Source organism: Cebus imitator, unplaced genomic scaffold, assembly GCF_001604975.1.
Source record: "Cebus imitator isolate Cc_AM_T3 unplaced genomic scaffold, Cebus_imitator-1.0 Scaffold32, whole genome shotgun sequence".
NCBI classification, from domain to species: Eukaryota; Metazoa; Chordata; class Mammalia; order Primates; family Cebidae; genus Cebus; species Cebus imitator.
The window spans coordinates 5090029-5117214 of NW_016107347.1; the positions used below are offsets into that span (position 1 = coordinate 5090029).

Below are 27186 nucleotides of genomic sequence, written 5' to 3' on the forward strand. Positions count from 1 at the left end.
CAGAGAAGGGTCAAATTTCAGGGGGCAAAGCAAAATAATAAAATGAATGTCAGGATATTTTATAGTGCCAGTCAGTCATCCCACAGTCTCCTCTCTCTTCCTTTCCACTGTGCTATCCTAGAATCAAGGATCTCAGCAACAATGCCTCTGTTCAAACTCGCAGGTAGGTGTATAAAGCGGAGAGCGCAGTTGTTTTCTTATTCATATGCAACTGTTCCTTTAGCTATCTTATCAGCTTCGATCATTCTTTATTTAGGGCTTTTGATAACTTTAAAATACATTTCAGGAAAACACAAAATATTTTCAAGGGTTTTTTGTTTTTAGTTTTGGGATGTGAGTAAGCTTCTAAAACTGTTACTATGTATGTAGCATCTTTGATGATCCCGGTAGAGAAATGCATGAGATATTTATTATCTACTCTGCTAGTCAAAGCAAACAGTGTGCTGCCATAGTTGAGACGGCTCCCACACAATGGCTCTGTCTATGGTACGAGGTGAAAATCACGAACATGACAAAAATAACCCAATCTGTTTATTCTCGTGGTTCATGAGAATAGCTTTCTGCAGTCCAGGTTTGTACACAGGATAAATTTTTAAAATAATAATGTTATAATTTTTAAATGATAAAAGCAATACACGTTTTAGGTGAAATAGAAATTGTGCTGAAAAAATAAAATAAACACTCATTTTGAAAGTTAGGAAATTCAGTAATGGAATGCAGTGGCACGATCATGGCTCACTGCAGCCCCAAACTTCTGGGCTCTGGCGACCCTCCCACCTCAGTCTCCCTAGTAGCTGGGACTGCAGGTGCGTGCCACCATGCCGAGCTAGTTTCTGTATTTTTTTTTTGCAGAGACAGGGTTTCGCTACATTGCCCCAGCTGGTCTCAAACTCCTGGGCTCAAGCAATCTACCCGCCTTGGCCTCCCAAAGTGCTGTTAGCCACCGGACCCAGCCAAAAGCCGGGTAATTTAAAACATCGGCACATTCCATTATCCAAAGATATCTACTCTTAATATTTTAATGTTTTTTCTTTTCAATCTCTTTTCTGTGTAAAATTAAAGAATTTTTTAAAAAGACACTGTTATAATTATATTGCACATGTAATCTTTTGGCAGGATAATGTTTTGGTTTAACTTTACAACTTATCCACTTTACCATGATATCCCAAACTATTCCTAAAAACCATTTTAAAAGACTGCATAAATATTCTATTAACTATTCCCTTAGATTCATTATAGTTTATATATATATAAATATGTTCTGATAATAACATTGACACCTGAAACTTTTTCCATGTTTATGGATTATTTCCATAGGATAGCTTCTCAGAAATGATTATTTGGTAGGTGTTACTAAATTGTTTACCAAATGAGCTGTTTTACGTTTATTGCTACCAACATCATATGAGCATTCCCATTTTTCTTTATCAGATATTTTACAAAATCATGTTTTACAGAGAGTGCCTTTTAAAAAGTATACTTAAAAATGTTAAGAGACATAATGGAAGAAAAAAGAAAATGAAGAGTGGTATAATGACCATATTCCCAAGGTTTCTAATGGCAGCAAAATGTAGAGAAGCTGGAAGGATGAGCAGAAATAACAGCAATTTACATGCATCTATCCCAAAGCACTGATTAATAGCCACCGTGATTTCAGAAAGTTGTTTGCATATTTTATCTTTTTTTTATTTTACTTCATACAGCTGAAGAGAAACATGAGTATTGCATTACTTTGGCTGCCATTTGTCAGAGTATCAATTTAAAAAATGATACTGTTCCTTAATTCAGGAACATGGCTATTTTTCAGCAGTGTTTATTAAATAACAGCCTTGAAAGTCAACAAAAATTAATAATGACCATAGATATCCCACAGCATGGCAAAGCAGCTCATGGCCTTTCTGGATTCCAGTGCATATATAAAGATTTTATATATACATATAATTTTAAAAAAAGAAAACCTCATGAGGTGCTTACTTTTATTTGTCTATTTTATTTATTTACTTATTTTTTGAGATGGAGTCTTGCTGTGTCGCCCAGGTTGTGCAGAGGCACAACCTCGGCTCATCGCAACCTCTGCCTCTCAGTTTCAAGTGATTATCTTGCCTCAGCCTCCCAAGTAGCTGAGATTACAGGCGTGCACCACCACACCTGGCTAATTTTTGTATTTTTAGTAGAGACAGGGTTTCACCATCTTGGCCAGGCTGGTCTTGAACTCCTGACCTCAAGTGATCTGCCCACCTCAGCCTCCCAAAGTGCTGGGATTACAGGTGTGAGCCACCACACCCAGCCTGTTTAAAATTTTGAAATAAAAGACAGATTCGCCAAAGGGGCCTATCGAGCCTTGCCTTAGTAAACCAACTCCAGTGCAACAACAACGAAAAAATTCTTGTGAATTTTTGTGAGCAGATAAAATAAAAACCTATTTAATTAATTAATTAATTAATTTTAAATGATGGGGTCTCTCTGTGTTGTCCAGGCTGGAGTGCAGTGGCACCATCTCGGCTCACTGCAACCTCTGCCTTCTGGGTTCAAGTGGTTCTCCTTCCTCGGCCTCCCGAGTGGCTGGGATTACAGATGCCCACCACCACACCCAGCTAATTTTTGTATTTTTAGTAGAGATAAGGTGTCGCCATGTTGGCCAGGCTGGTCTAGAACTTCTGACCTCAAATGATCCATCTGCCTCAGCCTCCCAAAGTGCTGGGATTACAGGCGTGAGCCACCGTGCCTGGCCTTAAAAACCTATTTTAGATAAAACTATAGCTTTAGTTGTATGTTCCCCTCAATCTCAAATTAGACTTGTCCTTTTGCTGACTGATAGTAGGTCTGCCTCTGAATTCCTCTGGAGATGAAATGTGGCAGATGAAAGGCCTACAACCTTGTCTTTCCTACACAGCAATAAAGCACTGCTGAGAAACAAGCATGCTTTCTGGACCTGTTGGGTGAAGAAGCAAGCATGATACTCCTCAAGAGTCTTCCACTTCCTGCGTTAAAAATAATAATCTCCAACTTCTGGACAGTATTGCCTAGTTTTTAAAGTATGTTTGTGTAATCTTCATAACAGTTCCCTGAAGTTGACATTATTATTATTAACATTCCCCTTTATGATGATGAACACTGAGGCTCCCAGTGATTATGTGGCTTGCCCAAGGCCACCCTGCTATCACAGACACATTTTCTTTTTTCGTTTTCTTTTTTTTTTGAGACAGAGTCTTGCTCTGTCACCCAGGCTGGAGTGCAGTGGCATGATCTTGGCTCACTGCAACCTCCGCTTCCCAGGTTCAAGCGATTCTCCTACCTCAGGCTCCCAAGTAGCTGGGATTACAGGCACGTGCCACCACACCCAGCTAATTTGGTATTTTTAGTAGAGACAGGGTTTCACCATGTTGGCCAGTCTGGTCTTGAACTTCTGACCTCAGGTGATCTGCCCACCTCAGCCTCCCAAAGTGCTGCGATTAGAGGCGTGAGCCACCGCACCCAGCCTATCAACTTACCTTTTGAAATATAAGTTTCCCTCTTTCCTTTCTATAATCAACACCACTCCCTGAAGTTTCTTGTTTGTTTGTTTTTTGAGATAAGTTCTCACTCTGTTGCCCAGGCTGGAGTGCAATGGTGCAAACATGGCTCACTGAAGCCTCAACCTCCTGGCCTCAAGTGATCCTCCTACCTCAGCCTCCTGAGTAGCTGGGACTACAGGCATATGCCACCACGCTTGGCTAATTTTTGAAAAATGTTTTTTGTGGAGATAGGGTTCTTGCTGTGTTGCCCAGCCTCCAAAATCTCAAACTCCTGGCCTCAAGCAATCCTCCCACCTCAGCCTCTCAAAGTGCTGGGATTACAGGTGTGAGTCACCATGCCAGACCCACTCCTCAAAGTTGTTTTTGGTTTTTTTTTAAGGTAGAGCTCTTGAATTAGGATCAAATTTCAGTTGTAGTTACATGAAGTCAAATCAAGTGGCTGATTCAGTGGAAGGAAATATCAACCATATAACTTCTGGTCGTCATGTAAGCTACTTCTCAAGAGTAAAGTTTCTACTTTTCAACTGTCTACAGTGGCTTAGAGAGATACAATCTTAGTAAAAACAATACTGTTTTAAAATATGAAACAAATAGAAATGTGCAATCCCAGACGATGAATGCTTGTTCTGTAAGAGTCTAGCAAGTAGGATTCGGTTTCTGAACGTCCATTTCCACACTGTCCTTCCTGAGGCCTCCAGCATTATTGACCAGTTGCACCATCATCTTCATTCTCATCTTCATAACCAACTGTTCTATTTCCATTTGCCTTTCATGGTGCATGCAGCCTCTTCCAGCTTCCGCTTGCCACTCTCCCTTGAGATGCATGTGCTTGCTCGTGATGCTCAGGGAGAAGTGAGATTATTTCTGGGGATCAATGGGCAGTAGGGTGTGGAGGCATTCTCAGGCCATCGAATGCATTTACCTGGTGTTCCATTTGTTTCTTCATGGATCATGGTGCTTGCCAAAGAACTACTCATAGCATCCGAAGATGCTTTTTGGTTTCAGGTGTTTGAGTTTGACGAGGCAGATAAATGCATGAAGTTGGGCCACTATAATGGGCTTTGCTGTTAACGTTGCTTAACAAACCAGGTTTTAAAAACTGGCTGAACTGGTATTGTTGGTGAAGTTATGAATTAGTTACTATCATCTCCAATGTACATTTTATCATGTACTAAGTCATATCATTTATCTTCTCATTCATAGCCCAAGCTAACCCTACACACCAAATATCTGTTTGACCAATGCTACAAATTACATCATTCAATATAATCTGGTGCTTTATTTTCCTTAAGGCATTTCCACATACATTATTTCACTTTGTGTCACAACAGCCTTGCCAGCAAGATTGGGTAGGTATTAGTATTCCCACTTTACAGATAAAGAAACAGAGATAAAGGAAGATGTAGGAGGTGGTAAGTGCACAGCAAGGAGCTTCAGCACATGACATCTACTTAATTTAGAATAGAAAATATGGACTTTTGCAGGCCTGTATAGACATTAATGGGTAGGGGCATCTTTCTGTCTGCATACAGTTTGCTCCATCATCCTGTTGGGAATGTTTCTGTCTTCTTCTGTTGCTCCAATTAGTTACCTATTTGCCATTGTCATTATTGCTACCAGCTCTTCTCTGGAAATACCAAGAAAAGTATTAGAGGTCATGACTATTCAGACAGAAAACACTGAGAATGTGGAGAACATAGTGGAATTTAACAGAAAGGCAGATACTTGGTGGCTATCACCATCCTATATGATGACACTGGTTTTCTTTTCTTTTCTTTTTTCTTTTCTTTTCTTTTTTCTTTTCTTTTCTTTTCCTTTCCTTTCTTTTTTGATACAGTTTCGCTCTGTCTCCCACGCTGGAGTGTAGTGGCATGATCTGGGTTCAAGTGATTCTCCTGCCTCAGCCTCCTGAGTAGCTGGGATTTTCATCTTTTTAGTAGAGAGGGGTTTCACCATGTTGGCCAGGCTGGTCTTGAACTCCTCACATCAAGTGATCCACCCTTCTTGGCCTCCCAAAGTGCTGGGATTACAGGCATGAGCTACAGTGCCCAGAGACACTGGTTTTCTTATATCCTGAGGGTCTTAGGGTAGTTATTGCCAAACTAAGAAGCATCGTCTTTCCCCATTTTAAAAATGGGAAAGCTGGGCATGGTGGCTCATGCCTGTAATCCCAGCACTTTGAGAGGCCAAGGTAGGTGGATCACAAGGTCAAGAGATTGAGACCATCCCGGCCAACATAGTGAAACCCTGTCTCTATTAAAAATACAAAAATTAGCTGGGCGTAGTGGCATGTGCCTATAGTCCCAGCTACTTGGGAGGCAGAGGCAGGAGAATTGCTTGAACCTGGGAGGCAGAGGTTGCAGTGAGCTGAGATTGCTCCACTGCACTCCAGCCTGATGACAGAGCGAGATTCCATCTCAAGGGAAAAAAAATGAATGGGAAAATTAGAGTATGCACAGGTAAAATTGGCCTTCCGATGGTCATTTATTATTGAGGCCCAGGTCCACAAGAAATGGGACTGCCAGCACTAGGTAGTAAATGTTAGTGGTCCCCTCCCTGCACACAGCAGCATATCACCAAGTTGTCTGGATTTGAAAAAAGCAAAGTTTGATGTGTGAGAGAAACACAGTATCTGTCTTAAGCAGAATAAAGGCCCTGAAGTACACATTTATTTCTCAGAACTACTTAGATCACTGGAATCACTGGTTCTCCTTAACAAGAAAAACTCCAAGGACCAAAAACCTTATCCACATCTTTGAAACCATCAGAAAATCTCCACCAACCTAATGGAAAGAACTGTGCTGCATGGTTCAAACTATGAAATCAAATTTAGCCTTGCCAGAAACAGGAGATCTTCCATGGGGTGCAGTCCTATAAGACCCCAGTCTCATCTTTAGGACCATCTTTAGGACTGTTCCGCAATGTACTGTGAGAATCTGACCCATGTTTCTGAGAGCATATTTTCAAGGTACCCACACAGAAACCCACTAAAAGGAGAGCAGGCACTGAGCTCTGTGGTGTTTCAGGGCCCCTGGTTGGAAAGCAGGGGAGCCATGCACGCAGCACAGTCCTTGCCCCATGCCTTACACACAGTAGACAGTCTCAGAAGACTTTTGAAAAGGGGCTTGAACACTAATATGTGAAAACCTCTTTTAGAAATTGATGATGCCATGCGCAGCTTTGCTGAAAAAGTGTTCGCCTCTGAAGTCAAAGATGAAGGAGGTCGCCAGGAAATTTCCCCCTTTGATGTGGAAGAGATCTGTCCAATTTCTCTTCGTGAGATGCAAGCACACATATTCCATCTGGACACTCTGTCCACTTCTATAGAAGCCAGGAGGTAAGTGGTGTAAGGAGAATGCTTAGTATACTGGCACCTCAGGAGGGGGGATCTGCTAGGGACAATATGGTTCAATTTAGCCGAATGATGGTTCAACTCAGAGGAAGAACTCTGCCAGAGTTAGAAATTCCTAAGGATGAGCACAGTGACTCACACAGTAATCCCAGCACTTTGGGAGGCCAAGGTGGGCAGATCACTTGACGTTAGGAATTTGAGACCAGCCTGGTCAACATGGTGAAACCCTATCTCTACTAAAAATGCAAAAATTAGTGAGGCATGGTAGCGTGCACCTATAGTCCCAGCTACCCAGAAGGCTGAGGCAGGAGAATCGCTTGAACCTGGGAGGTGGAATTGCAATGAGCCAAGATCTCCCCACTGCACTCCAGCCTGGGTGACACAGCGAGACTCTGTCTCAAAAAAAAAAAAAAAATTCCTTTTCCCTGCACATTGTACATCCTAGAATGAGTAGAGTAAGGAGGTGCCAATGACGAAAAAAGAAGAAAGCAGTGCATCTCCTATCTCATTCGCATCTCCCTTGATTGAAGCCTCCCTACCCATCTAAGCAAGAGGACTTCGAGATACCATAGAATTATTTCAAACCAAAGTGGGCAAATGGCTGCTGTGAACATATTTAATTTACACACAATGGTTATATAAACTGGGACTCAAGAGCCTTCATCTGCCGATGAGGCCAAACTTAATGTTATGCTCCCTGACAAGAATCCTGTCCTCCAGCCAGTATGACCACCTCCTGGCCTTGGGAATACTGCTCTCCACTTCAACCCTCATGCCCTGCCCATCTTATGTCTACAATACATTCTTGCTCCCTCCCTCAAGCAGTCTTCGAAATTCCTTCTCCGCCAACTCTATTTTCCTTTATTTGAACCACTCTAGGATTCACTAGCAGCCACACTTTAGTCCTCAAACCTCAAACCTATACTAACCACTTCGCTGAAACCCTCTCCTTGCAGCCCCCACCCATCCAACCAGCTTCAAGGGGAAGAAGACCATTCTGTGTCTTTCTCTTGGTTTTACATTTTTAAGGAAAGAACAGCAGTCCACCTCTTTTGGTATCCCCCATAGGACTTAACATCGGACTTGGTCAAAGCAGTAAATGTGGGTCAGACTCAGTAAATACTTGTTGATTTGAGAAAATAATATTAAGCACCTTATAAGTTCCAGGTACTGTGCTAGGCATTTTGTATACATTAAATCTCATAGAATTCCTATAAGGTGGTCATTTTTGCACCATTTTTTCCAGGTGGGTAGATGGGAGCTCCTTTATCCATATTTAAGGAACATGAATAAAATGATATAGGTAGTAGCTGACACAGCCCGTGTCTTCTCCAGCACCTAGACTGCCTGTTCTGCCGGGAGTGCACTGCCTGGGAAGTGCACCTAGACTGCCCGTTCTGCCGGGAGTGCACTGCCTGGGAAGTGCACCTAGACTGCCCATTCTGCCGTGAGTGCACTGCCTGGGAAGTGCACCTAGACTGCCTGTTCTGCCGGGAGTGCACTGCCTGGGAAGAAGGCTGTCATGGTGAAGCCCTTCTAGTAGGATCGCTAAGGCCGTCCCAAGGTAGACCAGGGAGAGGGGCACACTGTCATTTGTCTTCAGTGATTTTTTCCTCTCACTGTGCGTGAATCCTGTTTCTGATACCCAACCACATTTTAACTTTTTGTCCTCAGAATAAAATTGTATAGGGAAACATCCATCTATCATAATAAACCACCTGATGAAGACAAAATTAACTCTTTTCAATTTCGAACCCAGAAAAAAGCGTTTCCAAGGACGGAAGACTGTTAATTTGTCCATTCCACTAAGTGAAACATCTGCCACCAAACTGTCCCACATTGATGAATACATTTCATCTCCAACATACCAGACCGTGCCTGATTTTCAGAGAGTGCAGATCACTGGTGACTACGCCTCTGGGGTGAGTTGCTCCTTGCCACTCAGACTTAGCAACCAGGAGACCATTCAGCTTGACTGTTCTAGCTCCTTACCTTCTTCTCCTTCTTGTTGATGGAGGTGTTCGCTCACCTGTCCTTTGTTACACTTCATTATTGCATTTCAAATACTAATATGGTATGTCTTATATTTCTATGTTGTTTTTATCATCCCACATAATTTCTCCTCTGTCTTATTTGATAGCACGTGGAGAATATGGAGTAGAATGCAGTGTGTATGTTACAGAATACAATGGGCAGATTTTGGCAAAGGACCAAAGAGAGCAGTAGTGTGATCAGGTCTCACTGATGGTATCATAAATCAGAAAAGGGAGCCTCTGGGAGTCACGGGGGGTTCTGGGGGAAAAAGGACCCCAGCAGACCTAGGATAGTGAGAAGGGTTGCAGGTGGCATAAAGCAACCAAAGAAAACAGATCCAGAGAAAGAGAGAGGGAAGAGAAAAAAGAAGGAATAAGAGAAAAGAAGGAAGATGAGAGAGAGGTTAGAATAAGGCTATTGTTTTTTGATGAGCTGAACTCTCCAATTTCACTACAGATGCTTACACAGTAGATCATTATTTGGAACAGACTCTAGTATGCCACAGGGATAGTAAACTCATGTCACAAACAACTTGACCTTCTTGTCTCATCCAGAACAGTTGGTCAATTAATAAATCTCTGCCACACGGACTTGCAGAATCAGCATCATATTGGTGAAACTGCTGTGCAGCCACCAGTTGATGCTCCAAATATAGTTTTAATGACCAGTGCTGAGCCCCCTTCTCATATAACTGACCCACTTAGGGTCAGTCCTAAGATACTTAAAAGTGACAGAGCAATTAAATGCACCTCATTCTCGTTCATCATTTTCTGAATAACATGGGTGCTCACTAAATGGCAGGGGTTTAGACACTAAATAACTAAAAAAAATATGCCTAATAGAGATGAGTACAGGGGAAACAGGGTTTGGAGAACTCGAGGATTCAAAATAACATAAAAATGTGGAGATAAACTACATACCCGGTTGCTTGACGGAAATGAAAACAAGAGTAAAAAGAAAGACGTTAGGAGGATGAACGAAATATACGGAAGTCAAGGAGTAGCTTCTCCTCCTGTGAAAACTGGAGGGCCCCTGAAACCTTGACCTGGAGTCTGGGAAAAGCAAAGTATGTTGCTGTACCTGTTGGCTGAATGTGGCTGGGCTGCTGAGCAACAGTCTGTGCTCTTCCTAGTTGTAGTCTGTACCCAAATTAGTCTTCATCCTTGTAATTTAAACAGAGAGGCAAACGGGAAATCAGAGCTCAGCTCCCAAGATCATTAATCCCTGATAAACACTAGCTTCAGTTTCATCAGTCTTTATTGAGCATCTATTCTGCGCAGGCATTGTGTGCTAAGTGCTGAGAACATGAAGGTGAGTAAGACTCAGCTCTCATTCTTGAGGACCTGATAGACTAGTGGCCCATTAGGTGACAATGAGCCAATGGAAGCATGGAAGCAGACCCCCAGACCTAGCACCTGTGCCAGACTCTTTGGGCCAAGATCAGCAGGTCTTTAAAAGAGTTAAACTCATTCAGGATCAATATCTGGAACTTAAACTACTGGGGACAAGCGTATGTTAGTCCCAGAGTAAAAGTCTGCGAGTTCTGATAATGAGCATTCAGTGGTGTTAAGTTATAACTACTTGGGCATGCCTGGCCGAGCCAGGAGTTGGGGGTGGGCGCAGGGAAATTTCCAGCAGCCCTAATAAAGCTTTACTCTAGAATCTCTCCATTTTTACCCAGAAATAAAATTATCTTTAAAACCATCTGGCCAGGCGTGGTGGCTCACGCCTGTAATCCAAGCACTTTGGAGGCCAAGGCAGGTGGATCACCTGAGGTCGGGAGTTCAAGACCAGCCTGACCAACATGGTGAAACCTCGTCTTTAAAAATAAATAAATAAATAAAAATAAATAAATAAAACCGTCTAAAAGACTAACTTTTCACAGAGTGAGGTTCTGATCCATGGTAGGTGAAGAAGGCAATGCATGGGTTTGAGAGATTTATGACCCCATATTCATCCTAAAATATTTCCCTCACTGACCAACAAGTGGTTTGAATTCTCACAATTTGAGTCAAATGGTGTTTCAGTTGAGGTACTGTCTTGTACTTAAAATCTCCGCATGTACTTGGAAGGAAGAAATTATATACCACGTTAAAATGGATTCTTTTAATCCTATTAGCTAGATAATCCCTTCTATGTAGCAGAACCCAAAAACAAATGAATACAAGATTATAAGGGGAAAACTTGTAGGACAGGTAAGTTCGGTAGAGACAAAAAAGCTAGAAAAGCTTCAGGACCTGCTCTGGGAGGGAGATTCAGGTGTCAAGTCAATTAAGAAGCAGCCAGGTGAGTGGTGAGGCTCAGAATGGGCTGTTACACACAGGAGAGCTGGGAGGTGCCAAGGATAAGCATCACCCACTTCTCAGCTTCTCATGGGATTCACTCTGATATGCTGATATTATTTTTTTGGCAGGTTACAGTTGAAGATTTTGAAATTGTTTGCAAAGGTCTGTATCGGGCACTATGCATACGGGAGAAATACATGCAGAAGTCGTTTCAGAGGTTCCCTAAAACCCCATCCAAATACTTGCGGAACATCGACGGCCAGGCTTGGGTAGCAAATGAGAGCTTCTATCCAGGTAACAATTCCCTTACATAATGTATGAAATATATCTTTCATTCAAGCTGCTAAATATTCAATGTAAAATATGCCCCTAGATTATAAGTAATTCAGTCTAAAAATGTCACAGTAATAGTCATCTGTGGCCCCATTTCCTCACGTGTCCAACCACTGGCTTCAGTCTGCACAACATCTCTCTGAACCTTTTCTCTTCATCACTCCCTAAACCCTCATTCAGACTTATCCTTCTCCTTGCCCAGATTACTGCAAGAGCATTTTAACTACTCTGCTAAATTTTAGTCTTACTCTCTTTTGGTTCATCTTTACTTTGGTGCTAATTTTTAAAACACAGATCAGAGCACATCTTCTCCTGACAAGAACCTTTAGCTGCTCCTTGAAATCTACAAAGCAAAGTTCAATATTTAGCTTGGCATTTGAGGCCCACACCCTCTGGCCTCCTAACTACATTTTATTTGTTTTTTTGTTTTGTTTTGTTTTTTTGTTTTTTTTTTTTTTTTTTTTTTTTTTTTTTTTTTTGAGATAGAGTCTTATTCTGTTGCCCAGGCTGGAGTGCTGCAGCCCCACCTCAGCTCACTGCAACGTCCATCTCCTGGGTTCAAGCAATTCTCCTGCCTCAGCCGCCTGGGTTATATTGGGGTTTAGGGTGCCCTTAGCTTTCCTAAGAGGAGGTTTTTTCAGGTTTTTGGTCTCCTGCCCTCTTAAGAATGAGAGAGGGAACCACAGCGCAGTGCGCAGTAAATGCCAGACTTAAAAGCGTTTGTTGAAAGTGATTTATTAAAAGACAGAGAGAAATAGGAGAGGGAGAGAGAAAGAAACAGCTAACTCTCACACTGAGTGAGAGAATCCAGAAAGATGGAATCCACGAGAGGAAAGCAGCTTCCAAACTGAGTGGAAGGGAACAGAGAGAGATGGAGTTTAGGAGGGGAAGACAGGCTTCCACGAGAGAGTGTGGAAGGGGACTCCAGAGGGAAAATCCAGAAGAGAGAAAGACGGCTTCCACACAGGGAGTGTTCCTGGAAGGGGACCCAAACATGGAGTCTGAAGGGGTGAGGAAGAAGGGGACTTTTAACCTGGGAGGAACCCCCACCTTCTCTAAGACCCGGGGCCAATGAAAGGAGTTCCTTAGAACTTCCACTGGAGTGATTGACTCTTAGTTTCTTCCCACACCTGCGAAATTCAAACATAAACTGTTAAATCTTCCGGATGGAGAGAGATGGGAGTGGGGCATGGCATTGGGAAGTTTTTGCCCTAGAAACTACGCCCCCTCATGGACCTGGAAAGAGAACACATTCCCTTATTCCCCGCTTTGAACAAGAAAGCCCAACTTCTGTTGGAACGCGGACGTAGATTGCTTTTTAACTACTTTCTGCTGAAATGGGGCGTAGAAGGGGCCCTGCAGTTGAGGTTTTTATTCAGAGGGGAGCCTTTTAAGGGTGCAGGTTGATTTAGAGGTTTACAATAGAGCTTATAAGCCAAGGACATCCGAGGCTCCAGTGGCAGGATTATTTGTGACCTTATGGTTTTATAAGAAACAAATGTGACAAGGTGGTTAAAGATGAGAGGCCCAGACGCCAACAAATATAGAATGGTTATACACAAGCCTAGGAGAGAATAGAGCCAGGGCAGTCAGTTGTTAAACAAGTCTTACAATACTGTTTCTGGAAGGTTCTTAGCCCTGTGTTTGACTGATTTTCAAGTTTTGTGTTGAAAACAACAATTAACTGGTTTACAAAATAGCAGCATTTTTTCTAGAAAGAGACAGATTTTCTTTCCACTATGAAAAGGATACTTGGAATTTGAGAGATAGCAAAGTCGAGGGTTATAGTCCTGTTAATGCCAGGATATAAATTAGACTTATGCGTGGTTACTTTCCTGGGGATTTTGTTGGAAAAGCAGATGTAGATTTTTTAATGGCTTTCAGGGGTATGAAGGGCTGTTTTCTGGAACTTTAGGCTAGGGAATGGAGGATTTATGACTTTTTTTAGGAGGTGTCCAAGGCTTTAGCTCAATGCGATGAATTTATGAGTTAATTTTCACCACCTTAACTGCCATTGGGGTAGACAGAATGACCAAAAATGTTTTTTTCCAAGATGGGCCTAGAGAGGGAGAGTTTGAGGGGAGAGAATTAACAAGCACTAAGTCTCCAGGGCAGGAGAGAAATACTGAGAAGACCATGCCAGTGTCCAGGAGAAGATTAACTTCCTGGACTTTTATGGTTAGCTTTACCTGGGGCTTTGTGAGGGTGATGGCTTGTGCTGGCACTTGCTTTAGGCACCGTTAGTCCTGCCATCGGGTTATTTGGTTAGACACCTTAGGCCCTGGGAAGCTTTATCCCCTGGGACAGTGTGCTTTTTAGGGATTCCCTTGGCACAGCGGGCAAGGATGAGATGGTGGTTTATTCCCCTGGGGACAATTTTTTATAAAATGTTCCTTTAGACGACACTAGTAACAAGTTTTGCTAGACTGGTGGCTAATCTAAGCCTTTCCCTTATTTGAGCCCCTGGGGTTTGCTTGCCCGAGAGCCATGACTACGGCTGCCTTTTTTTTTTTTAATTTTTCCTGTTCCTTTTATCCTGTTTTTCTTGCTTTTTATTATAAAACACTGAGGTTGCCTGGTTTAGTAATGATTTTAGACTTCGTTTTGGTTCCAAAGCCAGCTTTTGAAGCTTTTTCCTGATATTTGCTGCTGGCTAATAGACTTGTCCTTTAGTATTAACTGATTTTTAATGGAGTTTGGTGACAGTGGGTGTACTTTTTTAAGGCCTTCCACAATTGCTTAAGGAAAGCTGTTGGATTTTTTTCCTTCCCTTTAGGGGCTAGGTTTTTTACACGGCAGAGGATAATTTGGCCACACTGTTTGTTAGAGAAAAATGAGCTGCTTTTTTTTTTTTAAAGACTGTGTGTTTAATTGGTTTTAACTTTCCAGTATACTCTTTAATGGGGACTTGAGCTTGGGAATATAAGCATCCATTTGAAATTGAACACAAGGGATGCCTGCACCCCCAGTTAAAGAAATTACAGCCACTTTGACCTAAGGTGTTTCTTAGGTAAAGTACCTAAGGGTACCAAAATGAAACGTTTTTCAGTTAGTACCCCAAAATTTTGTGTGCTCAAGGTGCATGATTTATTTTATTAGAGGGCCTTCCATATACTGGATTTGAATTATGACCTACCAGTGTATGGAACTTACTGTTTGCATGACCTTCAGTGACCACCATAGAGGCTTGAAGGGCTGTTGGGTTGAGTGGTTCATACCAATGAGTCCTTGAACCAGGCCAGTGAGGCTTAAGAGATGGGTACCAGTATTTTCCAGCAAAAGTTTAATTTTTGCAGGCCAATTTATAAAACTGCCCTAGAAGGGTAAACTTTTAGGGCGGGACTATTAGAGCACACAATTTAAAGAAGGCGGCCGGGCATGGCTGAGGCTGGAACAATACCCGCAGGACCCGGACCTTTTTTTCCCCTAACCCATTTTCCATTGTAAGAAAATGTGTTTAAGGTTGTGAGACCTGCAATTGACTATCTGGGGCCTGGAACCGGTTTAACTGATTTTTTAGATGGAAAAGTTTTGCCAGAGAGAGAGCCAATCCCAAGCAAGACAAATTATTCACTAAACACAAAGTCCCATAGCCTTTAGCTTTTGAATTTTTCTGAAAGACTTTACCAATTTAAGACTGGCTTCACCAGGGATTTGAACCAGTAACCTGGCAGCTCTACACCTTAACCAACTATGCTAACAAGCCACTTACATTAAGGGAAGGCAGAAAGCTTTTTTAAGCCATATTTTGAATGAGAACGCTGCACCCTTAGGCGGTGTGGCCTGCTGAAAGCTGGCTAGGGCTGACAGCCAGCAGCCGCTTCTTTTCCCTCAGCACTGGCAGAAGAAAAAAGCTGCTTGCGGGTTAAAAGCCAGGCCGCTGCACCGCCCTGCTATGTGCTGGAGGGGAAGGCCTGCCCCCGCCCCTGCGGTGTTCCATTTGCCATGTTGCTGGGACTATGTGCACACCCTGGGCCACTTTTCCAGCTGCTGCCCACACAAGGACCTGTGGCTGGCAGGCAAACGCCATGGGGAAGTTCCCTTGTGCCGTTCCTGACTGCGGTTTTTAACAGCTGGGTTTTTCGGTTTTATGCTGCCCCCCGCCCCCGCCCCGTTTTTGCCCCTGGTACATGCAAAGAGTGTTTGCCTATTCCACCTTCCGCAGGTTTTTGCCCAGAAAAGCAGCTGAGAGAGGGAAGGAGGGAGAGACACAGAGAGAGCTTAGAGGGAAAAAAAACTGCGCTTTTAATTTTGGCTGGGCTGTGCAGCTTAAGATGGGCTGGGTTGTTCCTCTGAGGCGCTGCTGCTCCAGTTCTCCACAGCCCTGCCTGGCTGTACCCCTCTCCTGGCTGGCTCGCCAAAATGTTATTATGTTGGCGTTTAGGGGTTTAGGGTGCCCTTAGCTTACCTGACAGGACGTTTCTCCAGGTTCTTGATCTCCTGCCCTCTTAAGAATGAGAGAGGGGACCACAGCTCAGTGTGCAGTAAACGCCAGACTTAAAAAAGCGTTTGTAGAAAGCAATTTATTTAAAGAGAGAGAGAAACTGGAGAAGGAGAGATAAAGAAACAGCTAACTCTCACACTAAGAGAAAGAATCCAAAAAAATAAAATCCAGGAAAGAAAAGCAGCTTCCACACTAAGTGGAAGGAAAGAAAAATGAAGTTTAGGAGGGAAAAACAGGTTTCCACAAAAGGGGAAATCCAGAAGAGAAAAAAATAACTTCCACAAAGGAAGTGTTTGTGAAAGGGAACCCAAACATAAAGTCCAAAGGGGTGTGGAAAAAGAGAACTTTTAACCTGAAAGAAACTCCCACCTTCTGTAAGACCCTGGGCCAATAAAAAAAGTTCCTTAAAACTTCCGATAAACTAATTAACTCTTAGTTTCTTCCCATACCGGCAAAATTCAAATATAAACTGTTAAATCTCCTGAGTAAAAAAAATTGGAAGGGGGGCATGGCATTGGAAAGTTTCTGCCCTAAAAGCTATAGCCCCTCATAAACCCCCCACCAAAAAAAACAACACATTCCTTCAGCTGGGATTAATGACATGCACCACTATGCCTGGCTAATTTTTGTATTTTTTGTAGAGACAGGGTTTTGCCATATTGGCCAGGCTGGTCTCGAACTCCTGGCCTCAAGTGATCTGCCTGCCTCAGCCTCCCAAAGTGCTGCAATTACAGGCATGAGCCACCACACCCAGCCTGTTTATTTTTGAACTTGCACACTCAACCTATTTCTAAACTTACTTTCTCTACTCTTTATACTCTGTGTTCTGGTTAGAAATATTTCTCATTCTCTGTATAGTTCAACACTTTCCTGCTCCTGGATTGCTGCTATGCTTCCCTGTGCCCAGGCTGTCCTTCCCCTCATTTATTCAACACATGTCCAAGAATCCAGAGGCAACCTGGTCTTTCAAGAAGCAGCCCGAATGCTATCATTTCTCATTTTCTGGACAGAAGTAAACTGCATGTTCTGACTTTCCATAGCATTTTATTTACTTATCTCGGTTTTTACTTTCTGCCTTGTAGAAAGTTAAGTACATATCTTTCAATAATAAGATTTAAATAATTTTACAGATTTCAATTGTATAACTGGATCATAATTGACTTAATTCCTATTTTTAGGCAATTAAATTTCCAACTTTTAAAAACTTGTTTCTAGCAAGGGTACAATATGCATCTTTATATACACATCTTTCTGTAATTGTCTTACAATTTTAGGATTACAATCTGAGAACTAAAATTTATGAAGAGGCAAATGTTTAAGATTTTTGAAGTTCCAAATTGTCATATTATTAAAGATCTCCAGTTCTACAACTTCATCTCTGTAATTCCTTTTAATATTAAAATCATATTAAACATGTCTCCACATTGGTAACTCATAACAGTAGTTTACCCATCCTCTATAATATTGACATTTAGTTTGTTTGTCTTGTCTTTATTTCCCCACAATTACACTTTATCTCACTATTAAACCTTGAGTATAAAGATTTCAAAATTAATATTTGATGTAGCAACATGCTGTTTCACTTCTCTTCAGTTCCTTATCTCCAAATTTTGAATAGGAAATGTGCAGACTGTTTTTTATTTTTTCCTATGCTATTTTTCTCACTTTGGCTGCTGCAGGCATCACTTGCAAACAGGAGACTTTCTGATGCCTTCCTTGGGCACAGCAGTAAAAAGGCACAAATGAGCATACTTGTTGAAAGTAAAAGGGTGAATTCTTAAAGGCTCTGACAGTGTGAAATGTGTTCATGGCTTCCTTAGGCTGAAATTACTAGCTGTGGAAGGAAGGGAACACATCCACTTAATCTCTTCTCAATTCCTTTAGCAGAAATTTTATGTGCTTTAAAAGGTGAAAAAAATATTCTCATAAGAATTATAACTCTTAAAATAATAATTTATTTTATATCTCTTCTTACATTAAGACCACTTTAGGTGGAGCACAGGGTATTCTTAGGGCAGTGAAACTATTCTGTATGATACTGTAAGGATGGATACATGTCAGTATACATTTGCCAAAACCCATAGGCTTTGCGTGAACCCTAATGTGCACTAGGGACTTTGGATGATTATAATGTGATCATGTAGATTCATCTATTATAACAAATGAACCCTCTGATGCAGGATGTTCAGAGTGGGGAGTGGCTGTGTGTGTGTCTGTGGGTGCAGGAAGTGTAGGGCAACTGCATTTTCTTTTTTCTTTTCTTTTTTTTTTTTTTTTTGAGATGGAGTCTCGCTCTGTCACCCAGGCTGGAGTGCAGTGGCACAAACTCACTCACTGCAACCTCCACCTCCCGGGTTCAAGAGATTCTCCTACCTCATCCTCTCAAGTAGCTGGGACTACAGGCATGCAGCACAACATCACACCTGGCTAATTTTTGTATTTTTAGTGGAGATGGGGTTTCACCATGTTGGTTACGCTGACCTCAAACTCCTGACCTCAAATTACCCACCTTCCTTGGCCTCCCAAAGGGTTGGGATTACAGGCATGAGGCACCACGCCCCGCCTGAAAACTGCGTTTTTTACTCAATTTTACTGTGAACCCAAAACTGATTTTAAAAGCCTATTTCAAAAAATACTCTAAATTAAGCTAATAAAAAAGATTGGCTTACATAAGGTAAAGATCCAAATTTATTTTTTAACTGTAGTTTGACTTTTATTTTTATGCTATTATCTAAAAGCTAATAATATGCTCTAAACAGAAAGCCTTTGATGACCAACTTCAGTAAATAATTAAGATTGTTTATAAGCACTACATTGGTTACTTTATGTAAACAGTACTTCCAAAGAACTTGAAAATCATCCTTACACTAGATAATATATTGTTTTCTTTTTGTTTCCTTACACTAGATAATATATTGTTTTCTTTTTGTTTTTTTGAGACAGGATCTCCTTCTGTCACCCAGGCTGGAGTGCAGGGGCATGATCTCTGCTCACTGCAACGTACCTCTCCCGGGTTCAAGTGATTCTCCCACCTCAGCCTCCTGAGTAGCTGAGATTACAGGCTCATGCAACCACAGCCCAGCTAATTTTTGTATTTTTAGTAGAGACAAGGTTTCACCCTATTGGTCAGGCTGGTCTTGAACTCCCAACCTCAGGCGATCTGCCCACCTTGGCTTCCCAAAGTACTGGGATTCACAGGCATGAGCCACCACGTCTGGTCAACATATTACTTTTATAGTCATTTTATATTATTAATTTAGTTACCTTTGAAAAATAATGCAAAAATAAAGGTTAGCTTAATTCCAGACAATTACAACTTAAGGGCCAGATTCCAAGCTAATGAGATGTTGCAGTATTTCAGATTTCAGTTATTTTTATGTGGTAGTTCATCCTATGTGCTAATATATTATTCTGTGTTTGATTGAAAAGTCTTTACTCCTCCTGTGAAGAAGGGAGAAGATCCTTTCCAAACAGACAACCTTCCTGAAAACCTGGGCTATCACCTCAAAATGAAGGACGGTGTAGTGTATGTCTATCCTAATGAAGCAGCAGCCAGCAAAGATGAGCCTAAGCCACTTCCTTACCCAAATCTGGACACCTTCTTAGATGATATGAATTTTTTACTTGCTTTAATTGCTCAAGGACCTGTGTAAGTATTTGGCGAGACCTAAACAACTAGTACTACTACTACTACTGATAGTAAGACTAACTATGTACTAAATGGGTACTATGTTCAAACACTGTATTAAACCCTTCATGTACATTGTTCCTTTTATTCCTTACGCTTGCTCTGTGAGGTGGTTATTTTCATAATTCCAGTTTTATGAGCTGAGACTTTGAGGAGTTAAGTAACTTGCCTAAAGTGACACAACTGGCTGAGCCAGGATTCACACGCGAATCTGCCGACCCCAAAGCCAGGACCTTTGACTCTGAACACTCTCTCCACTGATTTTTAAGATACCTTTCCAGGTTCTCCCTCATTATTATGTCCAACATTGTTGAAAAGATTAAGCCCTTGGAGCCCACTACTTCTCAGTGAGATTAACCACAGAGTAAGCGGAAAAGTTTGCTTCAATATGAATGATAAAGGTCCTGATAGTTTCAAAATTGTGACTGTTTTTCTTGAATGTCTGCAACTTTTTGGAATTATGTAATTTTATTTTCCACAGTAAGACCTACACCCACCGGCGCCTGAAGTTCCTTTCCTCCAAGTTCCAGGTCCATCAGATGCTCAACGAGATGGATGAGTTAAAGGAGCTGAAAAACAACCCCCATCGAGATTTTTATAACTGCAGGAAGGTAAACATTTTAGTTGCTCAGAGGTAATTCCTGGGCAAAACAATCCAATTATTTCTTGAGAAGCACAAGAAAACAGTGTGTTTCTGATTAATCTAAGATTTCTACAGGTTCAGTGGATTTTAGTAAAAACAGACAGATTATGTCTAAAGGGTTAGGGTTAAGTGCCATTTCTATTGTTTTCCCCATAGAAAGATTTGCCATATTTTTAACATAAAAATTATAACTATAATTGACAACAAAAATACAACCACAACAACAATAAAACATTAAAAATGACCATTCTAGAATTTGAAAGATCTTCCTTCTAGTCCTTTTTCTTTGACTTCCTGACTCTACAACCTTGGAGGAAATGACTAAATATTTTCATTTCAGTGTCCTCATTTGTAAAATTGAGAACTACATCTGCCCAATCCAGTTCACATGAGGATTGTGAATATCAAATGAGTTAGCTTAGAGATTGTGAAACCCAGCCAACTAGAAACACTTCCAAGGTGTGTTTTGACCATTAAAATGATTACAACGAAGTGGGAATAGGAAATATATGAGCAGAGATTCAGGCCCAAATCCTGGCTTAGTTGCCTATACAACTTTGGACTAAATCTGCTGAAATTTCACTGTATAAAATTTAGTTATAAGAATATCCGCCTCATGAATGTCATCACTGTGTCATGGCTTCATAATTTCAACCCTTTCTCCTTAGGGGCTGAAAGTTACGGTAGTTACTTCACTTCCAGCTGTGTTTTAGGAGTGAACAATGGTCCAGAAGAATGTTGTGTGGATCAGACATAAGAAATAAATTGGATGTACAGCCATACAGAAGAAGCAAGCATTACTATTGCATCTAGCCTAACCTTTCACATCCTCTCATGGGCACATCACGGTTGTAATGAGTTCTTTATTGCTGGAGCACTTCCGTCAGCTCACATCCTCGTTATTTGCTTTGTCCCAACACAGTGGGATTTGCAGCACCATATCCTCTAAACAGAGTAGGATGGCTAAGGCTGATTGATGTTTTTTTCTTTCTCTAAATGTACACACAGGTGGACACCCATATCCATGCAGCCGCTTGCATGAACCAGAAACATCTGCTGCGTTTTATTAAGAAGTCTTACCAAATTGATGCCGACAGAGTGGTCTATAGCACCAAAGAGAAGAATATGACCTTAAAGGAACTTTTTGCTAAGTTAAAAATGCATCCTTATGACCTGACTGTTGATTCTCTGGATGTTCATGCTGTAGGTTGAAACGGCAATGTCAGTTTCACTTTAATACTCAGAACCTCAAGTCTTTCTCCTACAAGCCCTCCCTTCTCAGAGCCCTCTTAACCATCTTGGCTTACCATGCTGCCTGAAAGCACCACAGACAATTTGACAATTTTAAGTTTGCTCATTGTCACCTGTCCCAATAAAATTCCCTTTTTTTTTTTTTTTTTTTTTTTTTTTTTTTTTGAGATGGAGTCTTGCTCTGTCGCCAGGCTGAAGGGCAGTGGCAGGATCTCGGCTCATGCAACCTCTGCCTCGCCGGTTCAAGCAATTTCCCTGCCACAGCCTCCCAAGTAGCTGGGACTACAGGTGCGCCATCACACCCAGCTAATTTTTTTGTATTTTGGTAGAGACAGGGTTTCACCATGTTGGCCAGATGGTCTCAATCTCCTGACCTTATGATCCACCTGCCTCAGCCTCCCAAAGTGCTGGGATTACAGGCATGAGCCACTGTGCCCAGCCCCAAATTCCATTTTTGGAGCCCAATGCCCTTCCCCACTACCAGGCTCCAGTTCTGCTTGACTATATTCTAGCTCCCTGTGTCCAGACAGCTCTGGCAAAAATACATTTCTGCTCTTTTTTCCTGACTCAGGGACGCCAGACCTTCCAGCGTTTTGATAAGTTCAATGACAAATACAATCCTGTAGGAGCAAGTGAGCTACGGGACCTCTACTTGAAGACAGACAATTACATTAATGGGGAATATTTTGCCACTATCATCAAGGTGAGGAGGAACCAATCAGATCTATGGTACCTGGCGTGATTCTTGAGGAAAGGGACTCCAGCCTGGGTAGTAAGAGTGAAACTCTGTCTCAAAAAAAAAAGATTTTTAAAGACCTCCATTCTTAAGGTAGAGAAATTAAGGGTGCGGTTTCAAGATTTATTAAGGATCTGACCCTTTCAGATTCTGAAAGGAATAGAATGGGAATCTCCTCTCCCTAGACTCCAGAGGAACTTGTGGTAATCCCTGTCTTGGACTTCTCCTTTGGCTTTGCAGGAGGTAGGTGCAGACCTGGTGGAGGCCAAGTATCAGCATGCTGAGCCCCGCCTGTCTATCTATGGCCGCAGTCCTGACGAGTGGAGCAAACTCTCCTCCTGGTTTGTCTGCAACCGCATCCACTGCCCCAACATGACATGGATGATCCAGGTCCCCAGGATCTAGTATGTACCTGCCCATCAGAAACTCTAAAGCCTGCCCTGTCTCACCTGCCTCAACTCCCCTGCATGAACAAGGAATGTGTTGCCAATCTAGAAAGAAATCGGCACTCACTATTTGTTCCTGCATGCTTCGTTGTGTCCTTTCTGTGTGCAGCACTCTTAACCACGGACAGGAGCTAGAAAGATCATTTCAGTTCAGTTCTCTAGCTTTATGAGGATCATAAATATCTGGCTGAGAATGATTAAAACTACAATAGAATAAGAACTATGTACAGTTTGGTACACATTTTCTTTCACCTGGTCTTCTTTGTGTCAAGTCCATTCTTTCCCATGCTCATCTCTACTGGGATGTGGCTTTATCAGAACCTTTACCACTATCTGTCGATTGTCTCACCTACAAGTGCTCAAGTTCTCCGCAATCAATGAGTATTTATCAATGGTATTGTTGAGGAAGCCATCTCTTTCATACCACCTGCTATCATTCATCGCCTTCAGGGATGGCTTCTCTTTCGGTTTGTCCAGTATCATTGATCTTTTATCTAACTTAGGTGTTTATATATTTTCTGGCTACCTGCCTTTGTGGTCCATGTGACCTGCTGCAATGCAAGAGTTTCATCCTGTCTTTTTAACCCAAAAAAGTAATTTTTTGACTGGGATAATACTTCCTATCTAATAGGCAGAGAGGCAGTAGGTTGGTTAGGAGTATAGGCTCTGGACCCAGAGTGGCCATACTTGAATCCTGGCTCTACCATTTAGCAGTGCAAGTTCGGGTTAAGTTATATCACCTCATCGTGCCTTGGTGTCATCATCTCTAAAACAAGTAAAAACGATACCTCACTTATTGAGTTGTTATGCGGATTACATTAGCTAATACTTCTGGACACTAAGAGTGGTTGGCATATATTAAATGCTGTATAATAGTTTGTTAAATTGGATCAGAGGTATTCTTGGGAATCATTTCATGCTCACTATCTTGTAGCTGCACACATATATAAATCATTGAAACTTTTATGACATAATTGCTATATTCCTCTATGTGGACTTAGCTGTGAAGGTTTAGTCTTCTTATGATAAAGGTTTGTAAAAAACATGGGGGCATAGGGTCCACCCAAAAATTTTTACTTCCTATGTCTAGCCCAAACTGAATCCCTCTCTATAGGTAACCAAGGAGAACGTATGAGGAGCATGAACCTAGGATAGATATACCAAGTCTTTTCCTGTCCATGACATTTGGTTCTCTGGTTCCCTCATACTGGGTGGGGCTAACAGTCCTAAAAATCCTTTTTTCTCCTAAATTCTTTTCATTCTTGCCTCTAGTGATGTGTTCCGTTCCAAGAATTTCCTTCCACATTTTGGAAAAATGCTGGAGAATATTTTCATGCCAGTGTTTGAGGCCACCATCAACCCCCAGGCTGACCCAAATCTCAGTGTCTTCCTCAAGCATGTAAGCATGGCCCTTCAGGCCTTCGTACTGATGCTCATGAACCAGCCTTCCTACCTGGTCATGACTAATTTTTGGTGCTTATCTCTTTCTGTTTGGTCTGTGCCTTTGGACCTGAAAGTTTGTGCGTGGACTGGGGCCCTGCAGTTGGACTGAACCCACTGTATTCCTCACTTTTCCTAACAGATCACTGGCTTTGACAGTGTGGATGATGAGTCCAAACACAGTGGCCACATGTTCTCCTCCAAGAGTCCCAAGCCCCAGGAGTGGACATTGGAAAAGAATCCATCTTACACTTACTATGCCTACTACATGTATGCAAACATCATGGTGCTCAACAGCCTGAGAAAGTAAGTAGGAGAGAACTGGAACTAGGAGGGCCTATTTGACACAGCTCTTTTCCTCATACATTGGCACTTAAGGTGGTCAAGGGCCTCAGTGCATTACTGTGATGCTTTCAATTGGCCCAAATCAGAAATTTCTTTCCCTTAACTTTTTGCTTCAGTTTATTTATTTAGGGGCAAAAATTGATATTTTTATGCTTTCAATAATTTAAGCAATTCCTTCTTTTGGAAGTTTAGGAATTTATAGTAATCATTGTGCAATTAATTATAAAACTTCATTTTACCCTTCTCTATATACTTGGGTAAGGAATAAGTAGAGGGATATTATAGGGGGATTTTCTGGAGACATTTCTCCCTTGAAGTGTGAATGGAATAAATGATGAGATGGTGATATTGGTAACTTTCCTGTTGAGACTGAAGATATTTCCATCCAGGCAATCAACACTTGACTTGCTTCCTTACCCCCCTATCCTCTGCTGCCACTCTTTAGAAACTTTGTATTTAGCAAGAATTAAGATTATGATTTGGGGCTGTTTTGCTGAATTCTTTGGATGGCTTACTTCCTTCCGGAGTGTTCATTTCTCTACTGATTTTTCCTGTAAATCCCTCCATACCCAGAACTTGCAATTCCTATAGCAGTTCTATTTCCCCAGGGAACGAGGCATGAACACATTTCTGTTCCGACCTCACTGTGGGGAAGCTGGAGCTCTCACCCATCTCATGACAGCATTCATGATCGCAGATAATATCTCTCATGGCCTGAATTTAAAAAAGGTGAGTTGGAAGCTCTCTTCTTAATTTTTATATTGGAGCTAGAGGAATCTTTTTTCCCTTAACCAACCATACTGTTACAAGTCATTATCAATGCTGGAATCATATTCAAATAGAGCATAAAATATTTTTTAGTTTAGTGCAGTTCATTCTACAGAGAGAAGGCAAGGGACTTGCTCAAGATTACCTAGCTAGTTGCTGTCAGAGATAAGTTAATGCAGATCTCCTGACTTCTAGCTTAGAATCCTGACAAGGGATAATTCAGAGATGGCCTGGCTTACCTTAAGCTAGTTTTTGCCAGATTTCTTGTTATAGCATGCTTCAAGATTTTTTTGTGTGTGAGAGTCAGAGCTTTCTTGTAGAGAGAGAAAGCAAAGAATGTTTCAAGGCAAAGTTTTTTGCCTGAGACAGACCATCTAGCATAGGTAATTCCAGATCGAATAAACAATTTGGTTTGACTCAATCCTTCTGAAAATTAATGTATCCTAAATACACTTATTCTAAATAGCATTTACATTGAAAAACTACTAAATTCTCCTTATTAAGGGACTTGAAGAACAAGTGATAATTTTGTTGAAAGCTGAAGCTTAAGGCAGACCACGAGATTGTTTCTAGTTTGTATTCCTTTTTCAACATCTTTAAATATTTTTTCACTTTTCTTTTTCAGAGTCCTGTGTTACAGTACTTGTTTTTCTTAGCCCAGATTCCCATCGCCATGTCACCACTAAGTAATAATAGCCTGTTTCTAGAGTATGCCAAAAATCCTTTTTTGGATTTCCTTCAAAAAGGGTTAATGATCTCACTGTCTACAGATGACCCAATGCAATTCCACTTTACCAAGGTATAGTATGGGCCTGGGCAATACAAGTACATTTTACTGGACTGTTGTTTTCCATCCAGAATTCGAAAGTCAAATCAAGGTATTTGATTATTCTTTCTGAGCGGGATGCATATTATTAATTAATTCATTACTCTTTTTTCCTCATTTAATAATTAACTGCAGGAGCCCCTAATGGAAGAATATGCTATTGCTGCACAAGTCTTCAAGCTGAGCACCTGTGATATGTGTGAAGTGGCAAGGAACAGTGTCTTGCAGTGTGGAATTTCTCATGAGGTAGACCTGTCCTTGAATGGCTGCCCTTCTGAGTATAGGGTCTGCTAACTTGAATACTGAAAAAGTAGTGGGGAAGCACATGCAGAAAAATTGTCCCACAAATCATATGCCATTACTATGGATAGGGACTAGAAGGGATTATTCTATCTCATTGCCTATGCCTTTTGGGTAAGGAAAGTAAAATACACTTGATTTCTCAGCAGACTGTGAACACTGAGGCACTAGATGAGTGCTTTTAATGGTTTGTTATTATTATTCTTTTGTCAGTGGCTAAGGTAAAGAAGGAATTTTTGTAAAGAAGGCAATTATTGTCTGTACTAGGGTGAAAAGAGACAACAATCATTCCGCATCCTTTTCTCTTACAGGAGAAAGCAAAGTTTCTGGGTGACAATTATCTTGAGGAAGGCCCTGCTGGAAATGACATCCGGAGGACAAACGTAGCCCAAATCCGAATGGCCTATCGCTATGAAACCTGGTGTTATGAACTCAATTTAATTGCTGAGGGTCTTAAATCAACAGAATAAAATTAGTAAACTAAATAATAATATAAGTGAGATTCTCATTGTAGAGATTGTATAATAGTTACCTGTTACCAGTCCCTACTATAAACCAAGGACTATATTAGATGTTTCACTGATATCATTTCATTTAATCCTTCTCACAACCTTTATAAAATAGATACTATTATCTCCATTTTGGGGAAATTAGTACACTAAAGCCAGTAAGGTTAATAACCTGCACAAGGATATACCTGGTGAAGGGTAGCAGTGGGAACATAGGTTTCTCTGACTGCAGTCTCTGTGACTTTCAGGCAAAATATCCATTAAAGCTGGA

General features: G+C 41.4%; 1 protein-coding gene across 2 annotated transcripts; it reads left to right on the forward strand.

The window, feature by feature from the left end:
• Positions 1-26902, forward strand: AMPD1 (adenosine monophosphate deaminase 1). Of its 2 annotated transcripts, XM_017524232.2 has the most exons (16): positions 16-163; positions 1704-1715; positions 6672-6852; positions 8627-8789; positions 11315-11480; positions 19393-19612; positions 20133-20262; positions 21303-21497; positions 22117-22248; positions 22522-22685; positions 24000-24126; positions 24310-24473; positions 25121-25241; positions 25906-26079; positions 26242-26352; positions 26718-26902. In XM_017524232.2, the coding sequence occupies exons 1-16, from the start codon at positions 43-45 to the stop codon at positions 26874-26876; spliced, it is 2340 nt and encodes a 779-aa protein (XP_017379721.1). In that variant the 5' UTR covers positions 16-42; the 3' UTR covers positions 26877-26902. The 2 variants fall into 2 exon arrangements, with proteins under 2 accessions (XP_017379722.1, XP_017379721.1); XM_017524233.2 differs by lacking the exon at positions 1704-1715 and having other exon boundaries at positions 1-163.
• The last annotated feature ends 284 nt before the right edge of the window (positions 26903-27186 follow it).